General features: G+C 39.8%; 1 protein-coding gene across 1 annotated transcript in view; it reads right to left on the reverse strand.

Annotated features, from left to right (window-relative positions):
• The window catches only part of LOC139370767 (solute carrier family 2 member 9, like 2), a 214,096-nt gene that overhangs the window by 24,353 nt on the left and 164,804 nt on the right, over positions 1–24,939 (reverse strand). The window contains exon 12 of the mRNA XM_071110465.1: positions 13,439–13,566. Within this exon, the coding sequence (XP_070966566.1) occupies positions 13,439–13,566 (128 nt within the window). The remainder of the gene's footprint in view (positions 1–13,438; positions 13,567–24,939) is intronic.

Consider the following 24,939-nt stretch of genomic DNA (forward strand, 5'->3'; position numbering starts at 1 on the left):
CTGGACCCCTACAAATCAGCCGGGCTAGACAATCTGGACCCCTACAAATCAGCCGGGCTAGACAATCTGGACCCCTACAAATCAGCCGGGCTAGACAATCTGGACCCCTACAAATCAGCCGGGCTAGACAATCTGGACCCCTACAAATCAGCCGGGCTAGACAATCTGGACCCCTACAAATCAGCCGGGCTAGACAATCTGGACCCCTACAAATCAGCCGGGCTAGACAATCTGGACCCCTACAAATCAGCCGGGCTAGACAATCTGGACCCCTACAAATCAGCCGGGCTAGACAATCTGGACCCTCTCTTTCTTAAACTATTGCAACTATTGTTGCAACCCCTATTACTAGCCTGTTCAACCTCTGTTTTGTATCGTCTGAGATCCCCAAAGAATGGAAAGCTGCCACGGTCATCCCCCTCTTCAAAGGGGGAGACACTCTAGCCCCAAACTGTTAAAGACCTATTCTATCCTACCCTGTCTTTCTAAGGTTTTCGAAAGCAAAGTTAACAAACAGATCACCAACCACTTCGAATCCCACCGTACCTTCTCCGCTATGCAATCTGGTTTCCGAGCTGGTCATGGGTGCACCTCAGCCACGCTCAAGGTCCTAAACTATATCATAACCGCCATCGATCAAAGACAATACTGAGCAGCTGTATTCATCGACCTGGCCAAGGCTTTCGACTCTGTCAATCACCACATTCTTATAGGCAAACTCAAGAGCCTTGGTTTCTCAAATGGCTGCCTCGCCTGGTTCACCAACTACTTCTCAGACAGAGTTCAGCGTGTCAAATTATTTCACGCCTGTTGTCCGGTCCTCTGACAGTCTCTATGGGGTTGCCACAGGGTTCAATTCTTGGGTCGACTCTTTTCTCTGTATACATCAATGATGTTGCTCTTGCTGCTGGTGATTCTCTGATCCACCTCTACGCAGACGACACCATTCTGTATACTTCTGGCACTTCTTTGGACACTGTGTTAACTAACCTCCAGACAAGCTTCAATTGCCAGCATTATACCACCCTGCATACCAATGCTGGCTTGCTTCTGAAGCTAAGCATGGTTGGTCCTGGTCATTTCCTGGATGGGAGACCAGATGCTGCTGGAAGTGGTGTTGGAGGCCCAATACCCCAGGGCAGTGATTGGGGACACTGCCCTGTGTCATGACGTTGGCCTCTTTGGGTATAGCAAGCCCATCCCCCTCTCCCTGCCTCTTCAACTAGGCTGCTGTGGTCAAAGGTCGTAAATTCCTGAGATAACCTCATGGACAAACAGTTATGGAGAGTAGTTTTTCATGGAGACAAAGGAAATCCTTCCACCTCACAAAACTTCAGGTACGAAGAAATTTCATGTTCCGGAGAAAGTGTAAAAGATCGGTGAAGAATCCGTTTGGTCCGTTTGTCACAACCTGGGAAGCTCATGGGAGACGGTGTGGCCACATTACCATAATGCTGTTTATATAATAGCCCCATATATAAGGTTTACATCTAATTGTTGTATAAGATGAATGAGTGAGTATGATACTGTTTGCACAATTGTACAATGTGATTTTGGACTGTTTAATGAAGGAAAACTCAAAAAGGGAATTGGATTTGAACTAAATCAGAGGACCGCCCCTGAGCCCAGTTAGGGTCAGACATCCTGGGACAGCCCTTTTCTGCCATTCCGAATAAAACCCAACTTTGAGAAATCATCACCAGACCGAGCTTACCTCAATTACGAGATGGCTAAAGGTTGCAGACCATTGCTGAATCTTTTAACCATACCACTTGGTCTGTCTGTAAACAATCTGTCTGTAAACAATTGTTGGAAAAACGACTTGTGTCATGCACAAAGTAGATGTCCTAACCGACTTGCCAAAACTATAGCTTGTTAAGAGGACATTTGTGGAGTGGTTGAAAAACGAGTTTTAATGATTCCAACCTAAGTGTATGTAAACTTCCGACTTCAACTGTACCTAATATTTGTGGAAAAGTCACTCTGATTTACTCTTTAGTCATATCGACCAGTTTTTTTTATTTATCATGTGAACAAAACATGTTTTTTTTGGGGGGGGGGGGGGGGGGATTGGAAAGCCAGACAAAATCAAACGGACCTATTTATATAAAGAATATGAATTCAGAGGGCAGAAATGATTCAATATTAAAGTATTAGACCTCTCACTAAAGGCTTCAGTCACAGCTTGTCCCAAATTGAGGATTAGCTGATAACTACGAAACAAACATTCTGGATGATTTAGAGAATCTGGAACTATTTATTGATCAGCATTTTGATATCCTCGAAAAAGAAACGGATACATCGAAGCGAACAAGAAGACCTTTCCTCGAGTTCTGCGTGCGAAACTGAAGGGAAGCTGCCATCTAAAATGCCAAATTTAACATTGGGAGGGGGGACGTTTTTATAACTATGTCTCCAGAAGATAGAGCAATGCTTACAAGCATGAGCGAGCAGTTTAAAAAACTGGATCTATTGCCTGGGCTACTGGGGGAAGTTGAGGTCTTAAAAACAAGAATCGATTACAGTAATAAAATGGAAGAAATACGAGCGGAAAATAAGACACTACAAAGAGGCTACGGTATGATAATAAAACAATGAAAGCCGAATTACTTGATCTAAAGTGCAGAAGTATGAAAAATAATATTGTTATAATGGGAATAAGGGAGGATGAAAACAAGAACTATCAGTCAACGAAGGAAAAAAGTCAAGGTGTTTATGAAACGTAATCCCAAAACGACGGACAAACAGATGGAAACAATTGATTTTCAAAGGGCTCACATTTTCGGTGGCAGAGCAGAGGGAAGGACCCATCCGCTTGTAGCTATTCTAACCCACTATAAAATAAAAATGGCCTTGTTACAACAAGGTAGGGAATTGAAGAACACCCAATTGTCTATTAATGAACTATTTCCCCATGAACTAGTGGAGATGACGTGCCCTGTAGCCCCTTTTCAAAAGGCCCCAAGCAGAGAAGCAGAATGTTCGTCTCGTGGTCGATAAATGATATGTAAACAACCAAATGTTCAAGGACTCGAAGAATACAACATGGCTGTGGGTGATAGCTACTTCCTGTTGAAGTAGTCCCTGATACATATTTGTACCATATTACACAGTACAAATATGGATTCATTTGTTTTTTACAAAAACATTTTGTAGGTTTGACTTATGGTAATGCAGAATGGGTATGATGAACTTATCCTTTTTCTATTTAGGCAATATGCAACTGGACTATGTGGACGTAATATCAGGTTTTGATTTAGGGCAAGGCAAAGATGGGTAAAGTTGACCTTTTTCTTATTTACTTATTTAAATTGAAGATTGTACATTCATTTTTTTAGTTGGATATGATATGGCCTAATTGTAGAGGTCGTTATATTATCACTTAAAAGCTGTTATATAGTGCGGCAATTGTTGGCCAATGTGAATTGGAACAATTAGCTTTGAAGATAAAAAATAAATAAATATGAATAGATTTATTATAGGGCTAGGATAAAGGATGATATAATTAAAAACCTGCCTAGGTTCTCTATTGGAATAGGCTTATACAATCCTAAAATAATTGGTGTTATTACTCCTTTACATTAAAAAAATAAATCTCAATATAAAAAATGTAAAGGATGATTATTGTTCCGACACAAATGGATTAGGTATTGTCAACAGGGTTGTTGTTTCTATTAGTGTGTGGCGGGCTGGTTAACACTGGTATAAACTGATTGAAGTTAACGGTATGACTAACACACTAACTGGCTTATGGAAGTACTTCTCTAAGAGGGAGAGAGGTATATTATATATTTCTATATAAGCTATTCATGCTACCTTTTATATTCTTGATCCTAATGATATAGGCCTAGGTTTAAAACAGCCGAGGTGATAGAGCAACGACCCTGGAATAAAAAACAAAATGTGTATGGGTGTAGAGAGTTGGTTTTACAGGTTTACCCGCTCAGGTTTGTCACTGCTGCATGTATTCTTGGCTATCGTGCCATGGCTGTGTCAGAGTCGATTGTAAGTTAAACTTGGCTATTCCTTTATGGGCAGTGTGATGCCTAAGACACATTTTGACTTGCAGTCATTAGCGGCCATTGGAATCTATGTTCCTTTTTCCTTCTTTCTTTTTTTGTCAGAATACAACAAGATATAATGAGGACTACATTAAATATGTCTTGCATGTAATGGACATTAAAAAAAGGATGTCTCCCGATATATTTAGCTTGTTTTCTCTTCATTTTTTCATATTTTTTTTTCTTCAAACAATTGAATCCAATGAACTGAGCAGGCTGGGCTGACATGCTTAAAGCCTTGCCTGGACGTTCTAAATATGAGCATGCATTTAAAAGATTGCTGTTAGTATTTCTATTAATATGATCTATTATTGTTACTGTTTATTTTTGTATGACTGTTCTTTCCTTGTTCTTTGGTTAGATATTTATGTTATCATGGGACTGCCCATATTTCCCTCCGGTCAACGCCAATTTGCGGCCAAGGGTTTGCCTTAGGACGCAAAGGTGCGTCATGAGTCAGGGAGATGGTCTGATGGTCGTAGTGACAACAGACCTAGATATGGGGGGAGGTTTTAGTGGGTGGAATATTACAACAATTGGAGGATTACAAAGTTGCAGCTACAGTATGCTTAACAGTGCAAATTATTATGGCACTGCTATGGACACTTAATCATCATGGTGCTTTTTAATGTTAAGTTTACAAACATTGGTCGTGGTAAGTATAATTGAAACCTGGGTATCATTATGGTAAATGGGTAAAATAAGTATAGCCAGTTATAATTGTAATGGCTTAGCAGATCATAAAAAAAAGATACATTTTTACATGGCTAAAAGAGAAATAATATAATGCAGTGGGGCAAAAAAGTATTTAGTCAGCCACCAATTGTGCAAGTTCTCCCACTTAAAAAGATGAGAGAGGCCTGTAATTTTCATCATAGGTACTGAAGTGTACCTATGATGAAAATTACAGGCCTCTCTCACTATGACAGACAAAAAGAGAAAAAAAATCCAGAAAATCACATTGTAGGATTTTTAATAAATTTATTTGCAAATTATGGTGGAAAATAAGTATTGATGTTTTGGTCAATACAGCGAAAGCAATACAAGCGTTTGTGTAAGTTTATCGATCGCTCGACAAACTTACACTTAGCATCAGGTAACTTGGTCACGAAAATCATAAAGGTAATCAAATTAATCGTTTACCTTTGATGATCTTCGGATGTTTTCACTCACGAGACTCCCAGTTAGACAACAAATATTCATTTTGTTCTATAAAGATATTTTTTATATCCAAATACCTCCGTTAGTTTGGTGCGTTATGCCCAGGAATCCACCGGAAAGAGCGGTCACGACAACGCAGACAAAAATTCCAAATTATATCCATAATGTCCACAGGAACATGTCAGACGTTTTTTATAATCAATCCTCAGGGTGTTTTTCAAATATCTATTCGATAATATATCAACCGGGACAGTTGGCTTTTCACTAGGACCGGCAGTAACAATGGCCGCCTTTCTCTTTTGCGCACAATTCACTCTGAGAGCCCCCACCTATCCACTTACGCAATGTGGTCGTTCATGCTCATTCTTCAAAATAAAAGCCTGAAACTATGTCCAAAGACTGTTGACACCTTGAGGAAGCGGAAAAGGAAGGCCAAATGGAAGACCCATTCGCGACCAAGCTTTAACTTAACTGATGTCTTGAGATGTTGCTTCAATATATCAAGATAATTGTCCTACCTCATGATGCAATCTATTTTGTTTTTTTGCACCAGGCCCCCATAACATGATGCTGCCATCCCTGTGCTTCACAGTTGGGATGGTGTTCTTCAGCTTGCAAGCCTCCCACTTTTTCCTCCAAACATAACTATGGTCATACCGTTTTTTTTTAACTAGGCAAGTAAGTTAAGAACAAATTCTTATTTTCAATGACGGCCTAGAAACAGTGGGCTAACTGCCTGTTCAGAGGCAGAACGACAGATTAGTAAGAACAAATTCTTATTTTCAATGACGGCCTAGGAACAGTGGGCTAACTGCCTGTTCAGAGGCAGAACGACAGATTAGTACCTTGTCAGCTCGGGGGTTTGAACTTGCAACCTTCCGGTTACTAGTCCAACGCTCTAACCACTAGGCTACCCAGTTCTATTTTGTATCATCAGACCAGAGGACATTTCTCCAAAAAGTATGATCTTTGTCCCCATGTGCAGTTGCAAACCGTAGTCTGTTTTTTTTATGGCGGATTTGGAGCAGTAGCTTCTTCCTTGCTGAGCTGCATTTCAGGTTATGTCGATATAGAACTCGTTTTACTGTGGATATATATACTTTTGTACCCCTTTCCTCCAGCATCTTCACAATGTCCTTTGCTGTTGTTCTGGGATTGATTTGCACTTTTCGCACCAAAGTACGCTAATCTCTAGGAGACAGAACGCATCTCCTTCCTGAGCAGTTTGACGGCTGCGTGGTCCCATGCTGTTTATACTTGCATACTATTGTTTGTACAGATGAACGTGGTACCTTCAGGCATTTGGAAATTGCTCCGAAGATGAACCAGACTTGTGGAGGTCTACAAATTATTTTCTGAGGTCTTGGCTGATTTCTTTTGATTTTCCCATGATGTCAAGCAAAGAGGCACTGAGTTTGAAGGTAGGCCTTGAAATACATCCACAGGTACACCTCCAATTGACTCAAATGATGTTAACTAGCCTATCAGAAGATTCTAAAGCCACTAGATCATTTTCTGGAATTTTCCAAGCTGTTTAATGGCACTGTCAATTTAGTGTATGTAAACGTCTGACCCACTGGAATTATGATACAGTGAATTATAAGTGAAATAATCTGTCTGTAAACAATTGTTGGAAAAATTACTTGTGTCATGCACAAAGTTGATGTCCTAACCGACATGCCAAAACTATAGTTTGTTGACAAGAAATATGTGGAGTGGTTGAAAAACTAGTTTTAATCACTCCAACCTAAGTGTATGTAAACTTCCGACTTCAACTGTATATCAGACCTTTATTGATGTACTCAAATATCCATTATTAGCATGTTTAATTTACTCTCATAATGGTAGACTTTCAGGTACTCAACAAGAAGGTCTGATTTCATTACTACTAAAACAAGACCCAGATGGTAAGTATAAAGATCCAGTCCATTTAAAAACTGGAGGCCTATAACACTTGTTGTGATGCGAAAATCCTGGCGAAATGCATAGCACATAGAATAAAAAAGGTTTTACCAGATATTGTTCATCCTGATCAGACACGTAAAAACATTTTTTTACATTGATGATATATTGGAGATAAAATATGACAATTACTTGAAACAATTGAAATTCAAATATACCAGGCCTGGTCTTCATAGCAGAGAGGAGTAAAACAAGGCTGTCCGTCGCCTCCATATCAATTTATTATGACCATTGAAATGCTAGCTTGTCAAATTAGATCCAACAAGAACATCAAGGGGTTAGAAATCTAGGGGACAAAAACTAAAGTTTCAATGTATGCCGATGATTCTAGTTTTTTTTCTTAAGCTGGATCCTTGCACATTCTCAATTAAGATCTTGATCCCATTTGTAGCCTCTCTGGATTAAAATCTAATTATGACAAATGTACCATACGTGTACCATTACGAATTGGATGTTTTTTGATTTTTGATTTTATTTTTATAAATACAATGTTTACACTACCTTGTAATTTACCCCAAAAAATGGGCGGATGGTGAAGTATACATACTTGGTATTTACGTCTTCATTTCAATAGAAATTTAGCAAAAATAGATACGATTCTGCAACCATGGAGAGGTAAATACTTGTCTATTTATGAAAATATCACATTGATTAACTCTTTGGACCTACCATAGTTTACTTACATACGGATGGCACTGCCTACTCCAGATGACTCGTTTTTTAAATTCTTATGAGCAAAATATATTTCATTTTATTTGGAATGTTAAGCTAGACAAAATTAAATGTGCCTATTTATATAATGAATATGAGTTTGCGGGGCTAACATTCTTAAATATTACAGCTTTAAACCTCTCACTAAAAGCTTCACTCATACATAAGTTATACTTAAACCCAAAATGGTTCTCCAGTAGATTATTAAGAAAGGCAAATCCTTTGTTCAAAAATTGCCTTCTCATTTCCGACTATGACATTTTGTTTAAGTATCACCCTTTCTTAAACAAGCAATAATACAAAGCTGGTTACAATTTCATTTTTATCCCCCAGAAAAGATAGAACAAATATTACAACAAACATTATGGTTAAAAGCAAATATACTGATTAATTTTTTTTAAATCTGGCAAGTGGAAAAGAGAGAAGATATGGAACTTGTTTGTCTGCCATATATTAAAATAGCCCTACGATCCAAATTAGAGCATGACAGATGTAGGTTTACCATGTTGAGAAGTAAGGTGATGAAAGAAATCAGACAGGCCAAGGCAAACTTTTTTATTAACATAATTGGTGAAGCAAAGGGAAATTCTAAACTAATCTGGGAGAATCTAAAAAAGTTAACAGGGAAAGACCATAGTAACACTGCAAAAAGACTCAAAATAATGGAGAATAACAATCTAACACAGGATGCAGTCGAAATAGCAATAGCCTTCAATTCTTACTTTATTGACTCTGTCAGGGTACTGACACAGAACCCCTCCACTGGTTTCTTGGGCTCAGTGCTAGTAAATGATGCTCATCCTGTCTTCATCATAAGGGAGGTTTCTGAGTCATATGTGAACAAGGTGATTAGCTTACCAAAGAACTCTAAAGCCAATGATGTGTTTGGGCTGGACTCTACCTTTCTTAAAAACTACAAAGAGTCACTCATTGGCCCCATTACTAAGGTCACCAACACATCTATTGGTCTCGGGGTGTTTCCAAGGGTATGGAAGTCGGCCATAATAACGGCCATCTTTAAATCAGGCGACCCTGCTGACGTGAGTAACTACAGGCCCATTAGTATACTACCTGTGGTGTCAAAGGTTGTTGAAAAGCGTGTAGCAGAACAACTGATTGCCCAGCTCAACAACAGCCCCTTCACAATACACTCCATGCAGTTTGGCTTCAGAGCGAAACACTCCACAGAAACGGCCAACTGCGTTCTTCTGGAAAATGTGAAGTCCAAGATGGACAAAGGGGGCGTTGTTGGGGCTGTGTTTCTGGACCTAAGGAAGGCTTTTGATACTGTTAACCATGAGATTCTCATCACAAAATTGTCCAAGTTCAACTTTTCCCCTGATTCCTTGAGATGGATGAAATCATACCTTGAAGGCAGAACTCAGTGTGTCAGAGTGAGCAATGAGCTGTTGCCCACTCTTAGCTATGATGTGGGCATGCCCCAAGGGTCAATACTGGGGCCCCTCTTGTTCAGCCTGTACATTAATGATCTGCCTTCTGTCTGTACTGGGTCTGACATTCAAATGTATACAGATGATACAGTGATATATGTGTATGCAAAGAGCAAACAACAAGCTGCACAAGAACTCATTACTGTAATGGTCCAGGTTACAAAGTGGCTCAGTGACTCGTGTTTGCATCTCAATGTGAAAAAAACTGTTTGCATGTTCTTCACAAAGAAGGCAACAGATGCTACTGAGCCAGATGTCTATGTGTCAGGGGAGAAGCTCCAGGTGGTATCTGATTTTAAGTACCGTGGCATCATACTTGATTCCAACGTCGCTTTTAAAAAGCATGTGAAAAAGGTCATTCAAATTACCAAATTCAACCTAACTAATTTCCGATTTACACAACATTTTTGACTACAGAGGTAGCAAAACTGTACTTAAAATCTATGATACTCCCCCACATAACATACTGCTTGACTAGTTGGGCCCAAGCTTGCTGTACAACATTAAGACCTATTCAGTCTGTCTACAAACAGGCTCTCAAAGTGCTTGATAGGAAGCCCCATAGCCATCATCACTGTTACATCCTCAGAAAGCATGAGCTCCTGAGTTGGGAAAATCTTGTGCAATACACCGATGCATGTCTTGTATTCAAGATCCTAAATGGCCTGGCTCTCCCTCCACTCCGTATTTTTGTTAAACAGAAAACCAAAATATATGGCAGCAGATCCACAAGGTCTGCCATGAGAGGTGACTGTATAGTTCCCTTAAGGAAAAGCACCTTTAGTAAATTCGTTTTCTCTGTGAGAGCTTCACATGACTGGAATACACTGCCATCAGACACACATAACTGCACCACATATCACACGTTCACAAAATGCTTGCAGACATGGCTAAAGGTCAATCAGATTTATGAACATGGTCCCTAGCTGTGTGTTGCCGCTTCCCATGTCTGTTGTCTGTAACTTGTGAGGTGTGGAAACACTTTGTTGCTTTTATGAATTTTGTCTTGCTGCTTTTTGTTATATGTTGCTCTGTCTGTGTGCTACGTCTTGCTTGTCCTATGTTGCTATTGTCTATATTGTAATTGTTTTTAATAACCTGCCCACGGTTGAAAATTAGCCGGCTGGCTAAAACCGTCACTTTTACTGAAACGTTGATTAATGTGCAATGTCCCTGTAAAATAAAATAAACTCAAACTCAAAGATACAAATTGGCTGAAAGGAACTTTCAAAAATAGAAAATATACCACTTTCACTTGAGGACAAAAATGTTGACAGCTGCGCCATAAAGGTCGCAAAATAAACAGGAAGAGATTTTCGATGTACAAATTCCATGGCATATGGTTCATGAGCTGGTACAAAAAAGGTCCGTGGGGCGACACACAATTGGCCTAGCGTCGTCCGGGTTAGGGAGGGCTTGGCCGGTAGGGATGTCCTTGTCTCATCGCGCACCAGCGACTCCTGTGGCGGGCCGGGCGCAATGTGCGCTAACCAAGGTTGCACAGTGTTTCCTCCGACACATTGGTGCAGCGGGCTTCCGGGTTGGATGTGCACTGTGTTAAGAAGCAGTGCGGCTTGGTTGGGTTGTGTATCGGAGGACGCATGACTTTCCACCTTCGTCTCTCCCGAGCCCGTACGGGAGTTGTAGCGATGAGACAATAGAGTAGCTACTAAAACAATTGGATACCACGAAATTGGGGAGAAAAAGGGGTAAAAAAATTATAATAAATAAAATCACAACATGCACTTTGGCAATAGATCCAGTTTTTTTAACTGCTTGTATGCTCTATCTTCTGGAGACATAGTTATAAAAACGTCCCCCTCCCATTGTCAAATTTGGAATTTTAGATGGCGGCTTCCCTTCAGTTTCGAGCACTTTCTTTTTCGAGCATATCAAAATGCTGATGAATAAATAGTTCCAGATTCTCTAATATCATCCAGAATGTTTGTTTCGTAGTTATCAGCTAATCCTCAATTTGGGACAAGCTGTGACTGAAGCCTTTAGTGAGAGGTCTAATACTTTAATATTTAATAATTTCTTCCCTCTGAATTCATATTCGTTATAAAAATAGGCCTGTTTAATTTTGTCTGGCTTTCCGATCCACAAAAATAAAAATAATTAAAATTAATTTGTACATAAAAAAACAGGTCGCTAGGTGTAGGCAATGGCATAAGCAATTATATAAACAGGATATAACTAAAGAGTAAATCAGAGTGAATTTCACACAAATTTACAGGTACAGTTGAAGTCGGAAGTTTACATACACTTAGGTTTGAGTCATTACAACTCCTTTTTCAACCACTCAACAAATGTTTTGTTAACAAACTATAGTTTTGGCAGGTTGGTCAGGACATCTACTTTGTGCATGACACAAGTCATTTTTAATACAATTGTTTACAGACAGATTATTTCACTAATGATTCACTGTATCATAATTCCAGTGGGTCAGAAGTTTACATACACTAAGTTGACTGTGCCTTTAAACAGCTTGGCAAATTCCCGAAAATTATGTCATGGCTTTAGAAGCTTCTGATAGGCTAGTTGACATCATTTGAGTCAATTGGAGGTGTACATTTGAATGTATTTCAAGACCTACCTTCAAATGCAGTGCCTCTTTGCTTGACATCATGGGAAAATCTAAAGAAAGACCTCAGAAAAAAATTGTAGACCTCCACAAATCTGGTTCATCCTTGGGAGCAATTTCCAAACGCCTGAAGGTACCACGTTAATCTGTACAAACAATAGTATGCAAGTATAAACACAATGGGAACACGCAGCTGTCACACCGCTCAGGAAGGAGACAAGGTCTGTCGCCTAGAGATGAAAAAGTGTAAATAAATCCCAGAACAACAGCAAAGGACCTTGTGAAGAGGCTGGAGGAAACAGGTACAAAAGTATTTATATCCACAGTAAAACGAGTCCTATATCGACATAACCTGAAAACCGCCATAAAAAAGCCAGACTATGGTTTGCAGTTATGTTATGTTTGGAGGAAAAAGGGGGTGGCTTGCAAGCCGAAGAACATCATCCCAACCGTGAAGCACGGGGATGGCAGCATCATGTTGTGGGGGTACTTTGCTGCTGTCCTTCCTCATGGCATCATGAGGAAAAACAATTATGTTGATATATTGAAGCAACATCTAAAGACATCAGCCAGGAAGTTAAAGCTTGGTCGCAAATTCCAAATGGACAATGACCTTCCAAATGGACAATGACCCCAAGCATACTTCCAAAGTTGTGTCAAAATGGCCTATGGACAACAAGGACAACAAAGTCAAGGTATTGGAGTGGCCATCACAAAGCCCTGACCTCAATCCCATAGAACATTTGTGGGCAGAACTAAAAAAGCGTGTGCGAGCAAGGAGGCCTACAAACCTGACTCAGTTACACCAGCTCTGTCAGGAGGAATGGGCTAAAATTCACCCAATTTATTGTGGGAAGCTTGTGGATGGCTACCCAAAATGTTTGACCCAAGTTAAACAATTTAAAAACTTCTGACCCACTGGGAATGTGATTAAAAAGAAATAAAAGCTGAAAGAAATCATCCTCTCTAGTATTATTCTGACATTTCACATTCTTAAAATGAAGTGGTGATCCTAACTGACCTAAGACAGGGAATTTTTTTACTTGGATTAAATGTCAGGAATTGTGAAAAACTGAGTTTAAATGTACTTGGCTAAGGTGTATGTAAACTTCCGACTTCAACTGTACATTTAATTTAATTTGATTGAATGTACTCTGCGGCAGCATATCAGCAAAAGAGACATAGAGAGAGAGAGAGAGAGAGAGAGAGCAGACAGAAGAGTAAAATAAGAACTGCAGTGAATGTTTCTGGGAGTAGAAGGAGAACAGAATAGAAGAGACATTGTTGCTGCGCTACCTGGGGCTGTGGGAGCTGTGTACGAAATAAAACAGTGCCCTGCAATTTCAGGAAATGTTCCAACGTAAGAATCTAATAGTCTATTCTTTCTGACACCATTATACTATTTTATTGGAACACACACAGCATGTGCACATTCTGATAGTGCTGGTAAGCGCATAGCCACACATTTGAAGATATGCACACACAGCCAATCACACACACACACTCACTTGCATGAACGGGAACAAAAGTCCGACTGCAAAGTTGGCGACCCAGTTGACGATCCCTGCGATCATGAAGGCTGCGGGTCGGTACGACTGCTCAAACAGCTCTCCGGTCAGTACAAAGGGGATGCCACCTGAGAGAGAAGAAAAGAACAGAAACACACAGTTCGTCAACAATCAATCCTCAGAGTCTGTCCTAAAATTGGTCAGATTAATCCAAATAGACCTGGGTCAAATACATATACTTTGAAATACATGAGATGCTCCTGATTTAGCTTGCCCGATATAATGGAACCAATGGAATGTTACAGGTACAATTAATCATCATCACTAGCACAGCCCCTGTACCATTGCACACATTCTGTTAGGGTCTGGGGACATTGATAGGCAAACAGCCGTGTCCTGTTTGGACCAAAAGTTGACAGCTTGATTTGGCAGATCAAAAGCTAGACACAGGGAATATATCATCATGACAGCAGGTATTTTCTATTGATCAATATCTATGTTTGTACTCTAGCTATACTAAACATGGACTCATTAGATTATGTCAGAAATAGTTAGTTATATCAGTTAGTTACACAATGAGATCCAAAAGTATTGTGACACATTTGTTGTTGTTTTGGCTTAACTCCAGAACTCCTTGTTCATAGAACCAATAATTCACTTACATGTACATTAGTCAAAAGTTTAATATTTGGGGCCTCCCGAGTGATGCAGCGGTCTAAGGCACTGCATCGCAGTGCTAGAGGCGTCACTACAGACCCAGGTTCGATCCCGGGCTGTATCAGAACTGGCCATGATTGGAAGTCCCACAGAGCGGCGCACAATTGGCCCAGCGTTGTCCAGGCTAGGGGAGGGTTTGGCCGGGGGCTCATTGCGCTCTAGTGACTCCCTGTGGCGGGCCGGGTGCCTGCAGGCTGACCTCGGGTCGTCTGGTGAACGGTGTTTCCTCCGACACATTGGTGCGGCTGGCTTCCGGGTTAAGCGGGCGGGTGTTAAGAAGCACCGTTTGGCGGGTCATGTTTTGGAGGACGCATGACTCAACCTTCACCTCCAAAGGCCGTTGGGGAGTTGCAGCGATGAGACAAGATTGAAATTGGGGAGAAAAAAAGGATGCTACCATGACTATGGATAATCATGAATGAATCATGAATAATCATGTGTGAGAAAGTTAGAGGCATAACTATCATACTGTACCTCCCAAAAAATGCTAACATCTCGTTATTGGTAATAGTGGGAGGTTAGCATGTCTTGGGAAATGTGTCACTGTTTAAATCATTTTGAACCTCACTGTGTGTCACCTATGGTGGCTATGGTCAAAATGTTGACATAAAAACAAAAGGACAACATTTCAACCCACACAACAAAATCTCCGAGCTGTTCACTATTTTTATGTCATAGACACAAATACTGAAAATGGCCCAAGATGACCCTGTTAGAATAGTCTGGAGACAAAAACAAGAAGGCCCATTGCAGAATTTAAGATTTTTCATATACTTTTCACACAGACACCTCACACACACAAACACACACTTACAGTGGTTGCTCAACTAAAAGTTTTGAGATTATGCTGCGGGACTTTTTTTGTTGTGGTTTAGTACGGTACCCGGCGTCTCTGCTTCATTGCTCTAGACCAGCGCAAGCAGGAGTTTGAGCTCCTATTATGCTTTTGGGTCCCAGGGAGCTAATGTGTCTCTAACTGACAATGAATGGGCGACATAAACCAAAGAGAAACTGATAGTAGTGCACAAATTCAAAATTGAATTTCAATGAAGTGAATGATGAGGATGAAGGTGACTGAATTTAGAACAATAGTGTAGGAATTGCTAATCCTCTGTCCTGCACGCGCACACCCTGAAAAATACACTTATTTTTTGGTTTCTACTCATCAGTTTTACTTACTAAAACTCTTGTTACACTAAGGTTTTTATTCTAAGAGAAACTAAAATATTCAGTTATATTCCATGATATTCTTAAGATATATATGTTTACCGAATATTGGCAAGGGATGTCTACTAAATAATCAAGTTTATGGCGCAGTCATATAGCCTCGGCACCTACATAAAGCTGAGTGGCTTTGGATCAAAATAAATAAGTACCAACATTCTTTCTGACGTCCTTTAAAAAATAAATGTTTTGGTTATCCTGACCTGGACACCATGTATTATGGTCCGTTATGGTTTATGGTTTATGGTTTATTATGGTCCGACCACCCGTTATGGTCTATTAGCAGGACAATAGACTCTTGCCAACACCTCTCTGTATTTTTATACATTGTGCAAGGCAATTGATCAGCATTAAAAACTTTGTGGATGGGCCACCAGAGTGCTGCAGTGGTCTAAGACACTGCATCGGAGTGCAAACTGCGATGTTGGTTCGATACCCGTGCCAGCCGTGACTGGGAGACCCATGAGGCGACTGTGGGCTTATGGTTTCTCTCCCTCTAAAAACAGAAATACATAATTCTAAATAACAAAGTGGCTTTATTTACAAATTAGTAAGAATGTCTCACCCTATGTTCAAGAATGGCCTTTTTCTTGCTCACTTTTGGTTATTTGAAAACTAAATCACCTCCAAATTATCGTAAAAAACAAACAAAAAACAAGCCATAGAAAGTTGGTTGCAATTTCAGTTTAATCCACCAGAAAAGACAACAAAAAATACAACAAATATTGTGGTTAAACTCAAATATACTAATTTTGATCAACTTTATTGGCTGTACTAGATTTTCTGTTCCTCCTGAAAGCCCTAATCTGCTCACTTAAATGAATAGAGATCCTGGTCATGGTGCTACAGTGTGTTACTACAGCATAATCAAAGTGAGGACAATCGACGATCTGCTGTATACTTATGGCCTATTGTAAGCTGAAAGTCAAACCTTTCCAGTACTCCTCACCCAGCCCCAAACTCTACCCGAAAAAATGCATGGTTGCCAAGAAAGAGGTTAGTTTTGCTAGATTCTTAAAATGTGTACGCAGCACTTGTGTGTTGGAGTCATTTTAAATTCTTAATCGATCTACCGTTTCTATCATAGGCCACTGTAATCGATGGGGGCTCAGGGCGGTACCATTCTACTCATCTGATGAAGGTGGACATGGATCAGATTCAAACTTTTAAGACCGAGATCGAGTCATTGATGGCAGACCAGCAGAAAGAGAAATGTTATCTGAGGGCAGAGATACGGGCGACAACTGATGCATTGGTCCAGAGCCAGGCGGTATTGGCAGAGAGTCAGGCAGCATTGGCGGAGAGTCAGGCGGAGAACGACGCGTTGAAGAGGGCGAGGAACGAGCTGGAGTCACAATCCATGCCAGGCACACGTGAGCTCTGGAACTCCACCTCTGACAGGCAAAGTCAACATACATGGAGGGTTCGTCAGGTCGTCGGTTCACCCTGAAATTTCCACTCCTCTCCTGACAACAGAACTTTACCAACTGCTCACCAGGCACAGAAAGGGTCGCCTGGACCATTAAGCTGTTCTGCTATTCCAAGGATGTGCAACCAAAGAGAGATACCATGAGTGGACACGGAATACCAACTGGGATGGATCCTGAGGCAAATGTGGCTTACCAGTGAACCTCTGCGTTTTCATCAATAATACTGTGTCTCAGAAGTTTTTGTCCATGACTGATGCAACCTGAAAAAGCATTAAAGACAGAGTTAATGAGTACTTGAGGTCACCGAAAAAGTCTGGACATGGCCTGCTCTCCCTTATGTAAGGAATTAGGCACTTTACCATGTTTACTATAGTATGTACTGTAGGCTATGTTTACTTGTCAGACTGCACAGTAGACTAATAAACAAATGCAGGCGGCTTCTATCTTCAAAATACTTTAAATGCTTTATTATCCAAATGTTTAAAGTGCGTATGGGCGACCTCATGCAAACGCATAATGTCAGATAAAGTATATACTGTACAGTACTGTATTTCTTCATCAGCATCTTTATGCTTTCGTTAATAAAATAATTATATAAATACTCTTTCAAAATGCAGATGTTTATTTAGTTTTGGATCCATAACAAATTACTATAGGAATAAATATCACTGAATGACAGAAATATTGGAACAAAGTAGGCTAATGAAGGTAAAGAAATGGTTGCTTATACTGGAATTTTCCCCCCAAAATTAACGGAAGAGACAGCATTCAGAGGTCAAGAAAGCGCTGCTCTGAGACAAGCATGGGGACTGGTCTTGATAAATCAACAATATTTTTTATTTTCACAGAATCTCGATTTGGGTATTGGTTAGACTACAATTAGGGTGTGGAAATGTTAGTATTATTTTGCTCTTACTGTAGTACTGGAGCCTACTCCGGACCGGTCACGTTGTACAGTGCCATTATGGGCTATTAGTAGGACAATAGACTCTTGCCAAGAAGGAGGGTAGGGGGAGAATTGTATCGTCAAATGTATTTCTTAGTTAGGTTGACTGTATTACAACCGGCAAAGATTGAGAGTCCCATAGTACCGCCCACAATTGGCCCAGTGTCGGTTAGAGGAGAGTTTGGCCGGCTGGGATGTCCTTGTCCAAAAAATAGGCACGGTAGGCTTATGGTTCTCTCCCTCTAAAAACAGAAATAAATATTTTGGCCTTTATTCAGATTACAATCGCTCACTTTAGGTTATTTGAAAACAAAATAATCTCCAAAATATATATATATATATATATATATATGCCCAAACGAAAAATGTCCCTTAGATATTAATTTAGAATCCTCCAATCCTCTAAATCTAATTATTGGTGGAGTGTCACGACATTGAAACATTATTTTTTTTTTCGATGTACCGTAGGCGACATGAGTCTCACTAGTGTTGAGTAATGTGCTGTTAAAAGTGGTGTAGGTCTATTTAATTTAAAAAGCATATTGAAGTTAGAAGCAATAGGATTTGAAGCAATAGCCTACCCACCCTGAGGGTTTTATTTTTCTTGGAATAAAAACACTATAACATTAACCAAATTAATTAAGCTAAATTTCTTAAAATCAATCCCATATACTATGTTCTTAGAAACAAAGGTTTTAAATTCTCTAGTACAGCCAATATTGAAGGCTATCAAATGCTTCTCAAAGATGCTCTCTGGTGGTCAAACTAGCACTAACTAGCATTAATGGTAACAATGGCTGACAATTAAATAACATGCCATAGAATTCTGCGGTAACAAGTACATTATTTTCTTTAGGAATGAAGTGAAGTAAAAGTAGACAGAAATTGAAATAGTAAAGTAAAGTACAGATACCCCCAAAAAGTAGTACTTTAACAAATATTTACTTTACACCACTGAGCTAAAGCTTAAGGCTTACCTGCAACCAGCCCTGCGGTACTGAGTGTGTGTGTGTGTGTGCGTGCATATGTGTGTGTGCGTGTGTGTGTGTGTGAGAGAGACATATGACTTCTTCGTGTTAGCAGATACAAGCCAAGTTTGGCATTTGTACACGAAGGACAAGTTTCTATTTATGAGGTACAAGGTAACTGCCAAAAATGAAATAAACCCTTCAATAAATGAGGGATACAAAGTATATTGAGAGCAGGTGCATTCACACAGATGTGATTCCTGAGTTAATTAAGTAATTAACATCCCATCATGCTTAGTCATATATACAATTATTTTGGTTACAATGGCTAGAGGAAGAGATCACAGTGACTTTGAAAGAGGAGTCTCAAAGGAACATAGGGGGTTTAAAGAGTCTGTGCATGTGTGTCAGTCATCAGATCTCAACCCAATTGAACAATTATGGGAGATTCTGGAGTGATGCCTGAGACAGCGTTTTCTCCACCATCAACAAAACACAAAATGATGGAATTTCTCATAGAAGAACGGTGTCACATCTCTCTAATAGTTCCAGACACTTGTAGAATCTATGCTAAGGAGTATTGGAGTCCACATTCTGATTGTGGCCAAATTTTGTGTCAGGTGTAGACTAATAAAATATGCATTGTGATCTAATTGTGATCAGATCTTCAGCTCCACCTCCGGAGGCAGTCAGACACACATTGTGTCTGGGAATCTTACAAGTGTAGAAGGATCTGGACAGTGAAACCATTTAAATCATAATTATTCCGCCCTCAAAAATAATTGACAGGTGACGCCATTGACTTATGGCATCAATATGTCTTAAAATAAAAAAATATTTGTCAAATAATTTGTATTCAGGGAGGAACCAGGATATCAAGGTGCGAACAAAATGGACGATAAGAGGCATTTCACACCATGTGTAGACACAATGGCTACAATGTGGGAACAATTAGAATGTGGATAAGATCAGCACAAAAGACCCATGTTAGCACCAGGTATAAACAAGATCTTAGGACCACTTAACCGTTGGCCTACTATTTCTGCAACTCTGTCTGTTTAACATAGAGATGTTTTTTTGTTGTTGCATGGGCCGCTTCTCAATCCACCACATCCCCTGATATCGGCCTTTCGTATCTGCGGTGAAAGGTGGCAAAGCTAGACAGGTGTTTGTCAGACCATGAGACATCCCAAAAATCTGTATTCTCACGAAAAAGTCTGTAGCGTCCGAATGATTTGGCCTACAAACTGTCATGACCACTCTATGGGAAGATGAGACGCAAGAACACGATGTTCTCCAGGATACCCACAAGCCTCACAAGACTCGTCTGAAAGTCTCCGGTCCTTAAGACGATGAGTTTTAAAAAATATGATATTTTAAAAAATGGTTTCCTGATCTTTCTTATATCTCTCAGATACAGTATATGACAGATATTTCAGAACAAAATTGCCTTAAGATTTTGTTTTGTTGAACTATCTGTTGTTCCATGTAGTGAATCTTTTATTCAATGTGTTTCTATTGGCTAATAGCAGTAATGCCAAATTCAATATTTCATTCAATAATTGTTGTATATATATTTTTTTTTTAATTCAAAATCAAATAGCTAAATAATCCTTGGCATGACCATCTTAAAACAATTCAATATGTTATTTTAGAATCTCCCCCAGTTTAGACAGGGCTTAGACTCTAGAGGGTTAAAACAGAGCTGATGGATTGGGCTACCTCCTCGCCTTCTTACTAATTCTGTGGTACTGCAAGGCCTTCTTAATGATAGCAAAGTGTTAGCTGACTCAGTAATAGTCTTGTAGTAAATGTCTTTGGCTATGCCGGATGAAGTGATATGACATGCTATTCTATAAAATCCTTTCTCTGCAATTAACATTACCTGATTGAGCTAATCATGTAAATGTAATTAACTAGAAAGTCGGGGCACCACAAAATAATATTTATAGAGCAGTTATCTTCCGAAAAAACTCTTAAAGACCTAGTAATATTTTACATCAATAGCAGTCAATATCAATCGTCACCCTATTTCAGTTTCATCTGAAAGTTGCAAATTCTTGGTTATCTTCATGAACCCTGGCTAACAAGTTGAATCAGCAATAGAAAATTGGGTTTAATTATTTATTTACTAAATACCTAACTAATCACACAGAATTACATATACACAGAATGAACCATACATTGATTATAAATGATGTCATAAAGGAAAACGTCCCTAGCGGACGGAACAGATATGACAGCTGGTTACCCAAAGAAAAGGGGTTTGGGTTTGAGTGAAAGAGCGGGAAGACTGAAGAACAAAGGGAGAAGCGATGTCTCTATCGGGCCGTAGGCAGCTACTCTATTGTAAATACAGAATCTTATGCATTCTAAATTACCGCCCATTTGGAAAAGGAAAATGCAATAAATATTTACTCTGAGCTGCGCTTCAGTAGGTTGGTTGTACATGCTGGTCGTGTTGGCCAACAGAGATCTTTCTGTCCTCGGAAGAATGTCTCTGGTGGAACATTGGATACGTTGTAGTAACGTCGTTGTGTGGTAGACGGGATACTCTGTCTGTCCTCTCCTAGCCCACGTTTACAGCGGCTGCTGTTAACTCAACGGCTAGGAGGTATCACTTCTGTAGCGAATAAGAGTTCAAAGTTCATACCATTCGCAACCAAAGCTCACGCTGAGGTTGGCTTCATTCTGTAGTTATTATCTGAACCCTTCTGACATCGGATCGTCATCCTAATGTACCCGGAACAGAAAGTTATATTGTCGTCAAGGCTTTATATAGGAAGGGAAAGGAGGGCTTGTTTCATAGTTTATAACCAATGTCTCTTCACGTGGGCGGGCCACTGAGTCGGGCCTAATTCACTCATGAAAACCCAATTCTCACATTTTAGAAGCTAAAATCACATTTCATCCTCTCACAAATAATTTCATATTCAAGCATTTAAGTTGCACAACAATTCCATGTGAATCTGATAACTGTAATGTGTAGACTTTCCACTGTACCGTTTATGTCATCCTATCATTGATGAGAATGTCTGAGATGACAACCCGAACTGACATCATATTCATTAAGTACCAAAGCATATGTTCAACTGGTTGGATTACCAACATATGGTTCATTTCCCCCCAACTTCTGATGTTCCCAGAATCTCTATGTTAACCAAGGGATTTTCAATAGTCACATCAGTAGGGTAGAGAGAGGAAAAAAGGAGGGGAGAGGTATTTATGACTGTCATAAACCTACCCCCAGGGAAGTGTCATGACACATGTTATGACCCCTGCAACAACCCACACTAAGATTTTTCTGTAACTTCAACAGTAAAACACTGTAGAATGCACAGTTGTAGATTACACAGCATTATGGGTAAAATGCTGAAAAAATACTGTTTAACTGTAATTGGAAGCCTCCTGTAAAAATCGCTCTAACATACTGTATTTCTTTACAGTAATAGCTTATGCCTACTGTAGATTAAAATTATCAATTTCAGGGACCAACCTCATGCTAAAGGGTGTGACACGGGTGGGACACACAAGCTCAAACTAATATTTTCAGCAGCTAACCTTGACATGTTTATAAGTATCTTTATTGCTTTATTGCTAATTACTGCATATTTTCTTTGCAATGTAGCTAGCTAGCTGGTTGACTTTTGTTTGCTAGCTAGATAGTTAGCTAGCTCAAATTGACACAAGCCATTTCAGTCTGCTCTAAATTGCTCGTAAATATCTTGCTGTGCAACCTAGAACAAAATAAGCCAGATAATAATTGTTGTGATGATAGGCTTGCTATACGCAGCCTCTGAGTTTCATAGAAAATAAACTAAATCCAGATTTGTTCGTGATCATTATGTTTTCACCATTACTACAGAGAAAATGGCTTGTTTCTAGAAGTTCAAAAGAAATGACCCATATTACCAGCACAATATTTTTTTATTGATGGCCCACATTTTATACATAAGCCATGTTGTGGGCCACTAAAGTCAATGTGAATGACCAGTGTGCCAGTATTGTATCGAGGTGCCTGCTGACCTAGGCGCTTCTCCCACTCAGCAGCTGTTTCACAGCGTCGCTGGCTGCAGCTAGTAACGTGGACAAATTTCTTCCCTCCCAGAAATATTTTTCAAGTAGGATATATTCAAGTAAGTGATATTGGAAGCCATCTAGATGTCACTGTGATACAGTCTACTCAATGGGGAGAGCATGAACATATGAACGGCAACCACGACAGGACACAGTGTCCTTAGCTTTCACAACTGTGTGATTCGGTTCAACCGGCTCTCAGCTGCACAACATACACGGAACAAATAATATGAACGCAACATGTAAAATGTTGGTCCCACGTTTCATGATCTGAAATACAATATTACAGAAATTTTCCACATGCACAAAAAGCTTATTTCTCTCAAATTTGGTGCACAAATGTGTTTACATCCCTGTTAGTGAGCATTTCTCCTTTGCCAAGATAATCCATTCACCTGACAGGTGTGGCATATCAAGAAGCTGATTAAACAACATTATAATTACACAGGTGCACCTTGTGCTGGGGACAATTAAATGCCACTCTAAAATGTAGAGTTTTGTCACACAACACATTGCAACAAATGTCTCAAGTTTTGAGGGAGCATGCAATTGGGATGCTGACTGCAGGAAAGTCCACCAGAGCTGTAGCCAGATCATTTAATGTTTATTTCTCTACCATAAGCTGCCTCCAACATCGTTTTAGAGAATTTGGCAGTACATCCAACCGGCCTCACAACTGCAGACCATGTGTATGGGGTCGTGTGGGTGAGCGATTTGCTGATGTCAACGTTGTGAACAGAGTGCTCCATGGTGGCATTGGTAGTATGGTATGGGCAGGCAAACAGTAAACTACGAACAATGAACACAATTGCCTTACCGATAGCAATTTTGAATACTGTGACAAGATATCTGTGATTAGGGCCTAATTTATTTATTTAAATTGACGGATTTCCTCATATGTGACTCATTTCAGGAAACTAGGCATATGTCGCTTGTCACTACTTTACAGGAGAGCCATTTGAACTTAAACTTTTTTTTTTGGCAAAATGCGTTTTTTGTCAGAAATGCCTTCTAAAACGTGAACTTTCATGTACCTTAACAACAAACTTGTATGCCATCTGTAAATACAAATACAATTGTTAAATTATGAGCCTAGTTGGTTTAGCCACAGAAAAAGTCAGGAACCTTCCCGCCTAACCACGATTGGCTGAGATAATGGGTGGGCTGGACATGCTGAGAGATGAGTTCAGATTGGTCTGCCATATAACATGAGCTGGTTAGTATGTGTAGTTAATCCTTTCTAATGCAGCTTTTTTTAAAGGTATCACGTAGCAGAACTGCAAATGTGTTTCTCTCCACTTTCTGGAGAACCGAGTTTTGAAATCAGTGGAATGCACGGTGGAATTAGTGCATGATAGCTAAGGAGATGAAAAAAATTCTGCCGTTTGATTGCAAATATGCAGAGGGAGTCGAAAAGAGAACGCACAGAAGGCTGTTGTATAAAACACCTGTCTCCGGATTACATCTTCAAACTAAGGTAACCATGGCATCCGTGACAGAGAGTGAGAATCATCCATCCATGTATACAGGTAAGATAGTCTAGCTAGCTACATTTTCAGACATTACACGTTTCCAATTTAGTCAGAATGTTGTTTTCATTTCAAGTTAAAGCGTACTGTTAGCTAGCTAACTAACGTTACCTGGCTGGCTCACTAGCTAACTCTACATGTATGATCTGTGTAGTAAAATTTGTATTTGTATTGCTAGTTATAGCCTAATTTTAGCTAGCTAGCTAACATTGAACCCGGTTGGGTAGCTACCTGCAGATTCATGCAGGGTAGTAGCGTTATGAGTTTGGATTTTGGTTCATTGTTTAGCTAGATAGCTAGCTACATGTCTAAACAAAAGACTCCACTATGCAAGTAACCATTTCAATAGAATGTTCATGAAGTCACTGCGACAACTGTCGATAGACATAGCTGGCAAATTTGTTCTGGCTATCTACTCCGATTTCAGAGTACTCGTCCGAGTGTGCCAGAGTGCAGAATAACTGACGAATTTATGAACGCTCAACACCTGTTGAATATGGCCGCTATCAGTAAACGCTGGCAAAATAGCGTAATTAAATTGTTGCCAGCAACACAGTTGCAGTCACCAACGCTCTGGATAAAATAAAAACAGCCAGACCATCTCTGCTAG

This window comes from Oncorhynchus clarkii, chromosome 17, assembly GCF_045791955.1.
Source record: "Oncorhynchus clarkii lewisi isolate Uvic-CL-2024 chromosome 17, UVic_Ocla_1.0, whole genome shotgun sequence".
Taxonomy (NCBI): domain Eukaryota; kingdom Metazoa; phylum Chordata; class Actinopteri; order Salmoniformes; family Salmonidae; genus Oncorhynchus; species Oncorhynchus clarkii.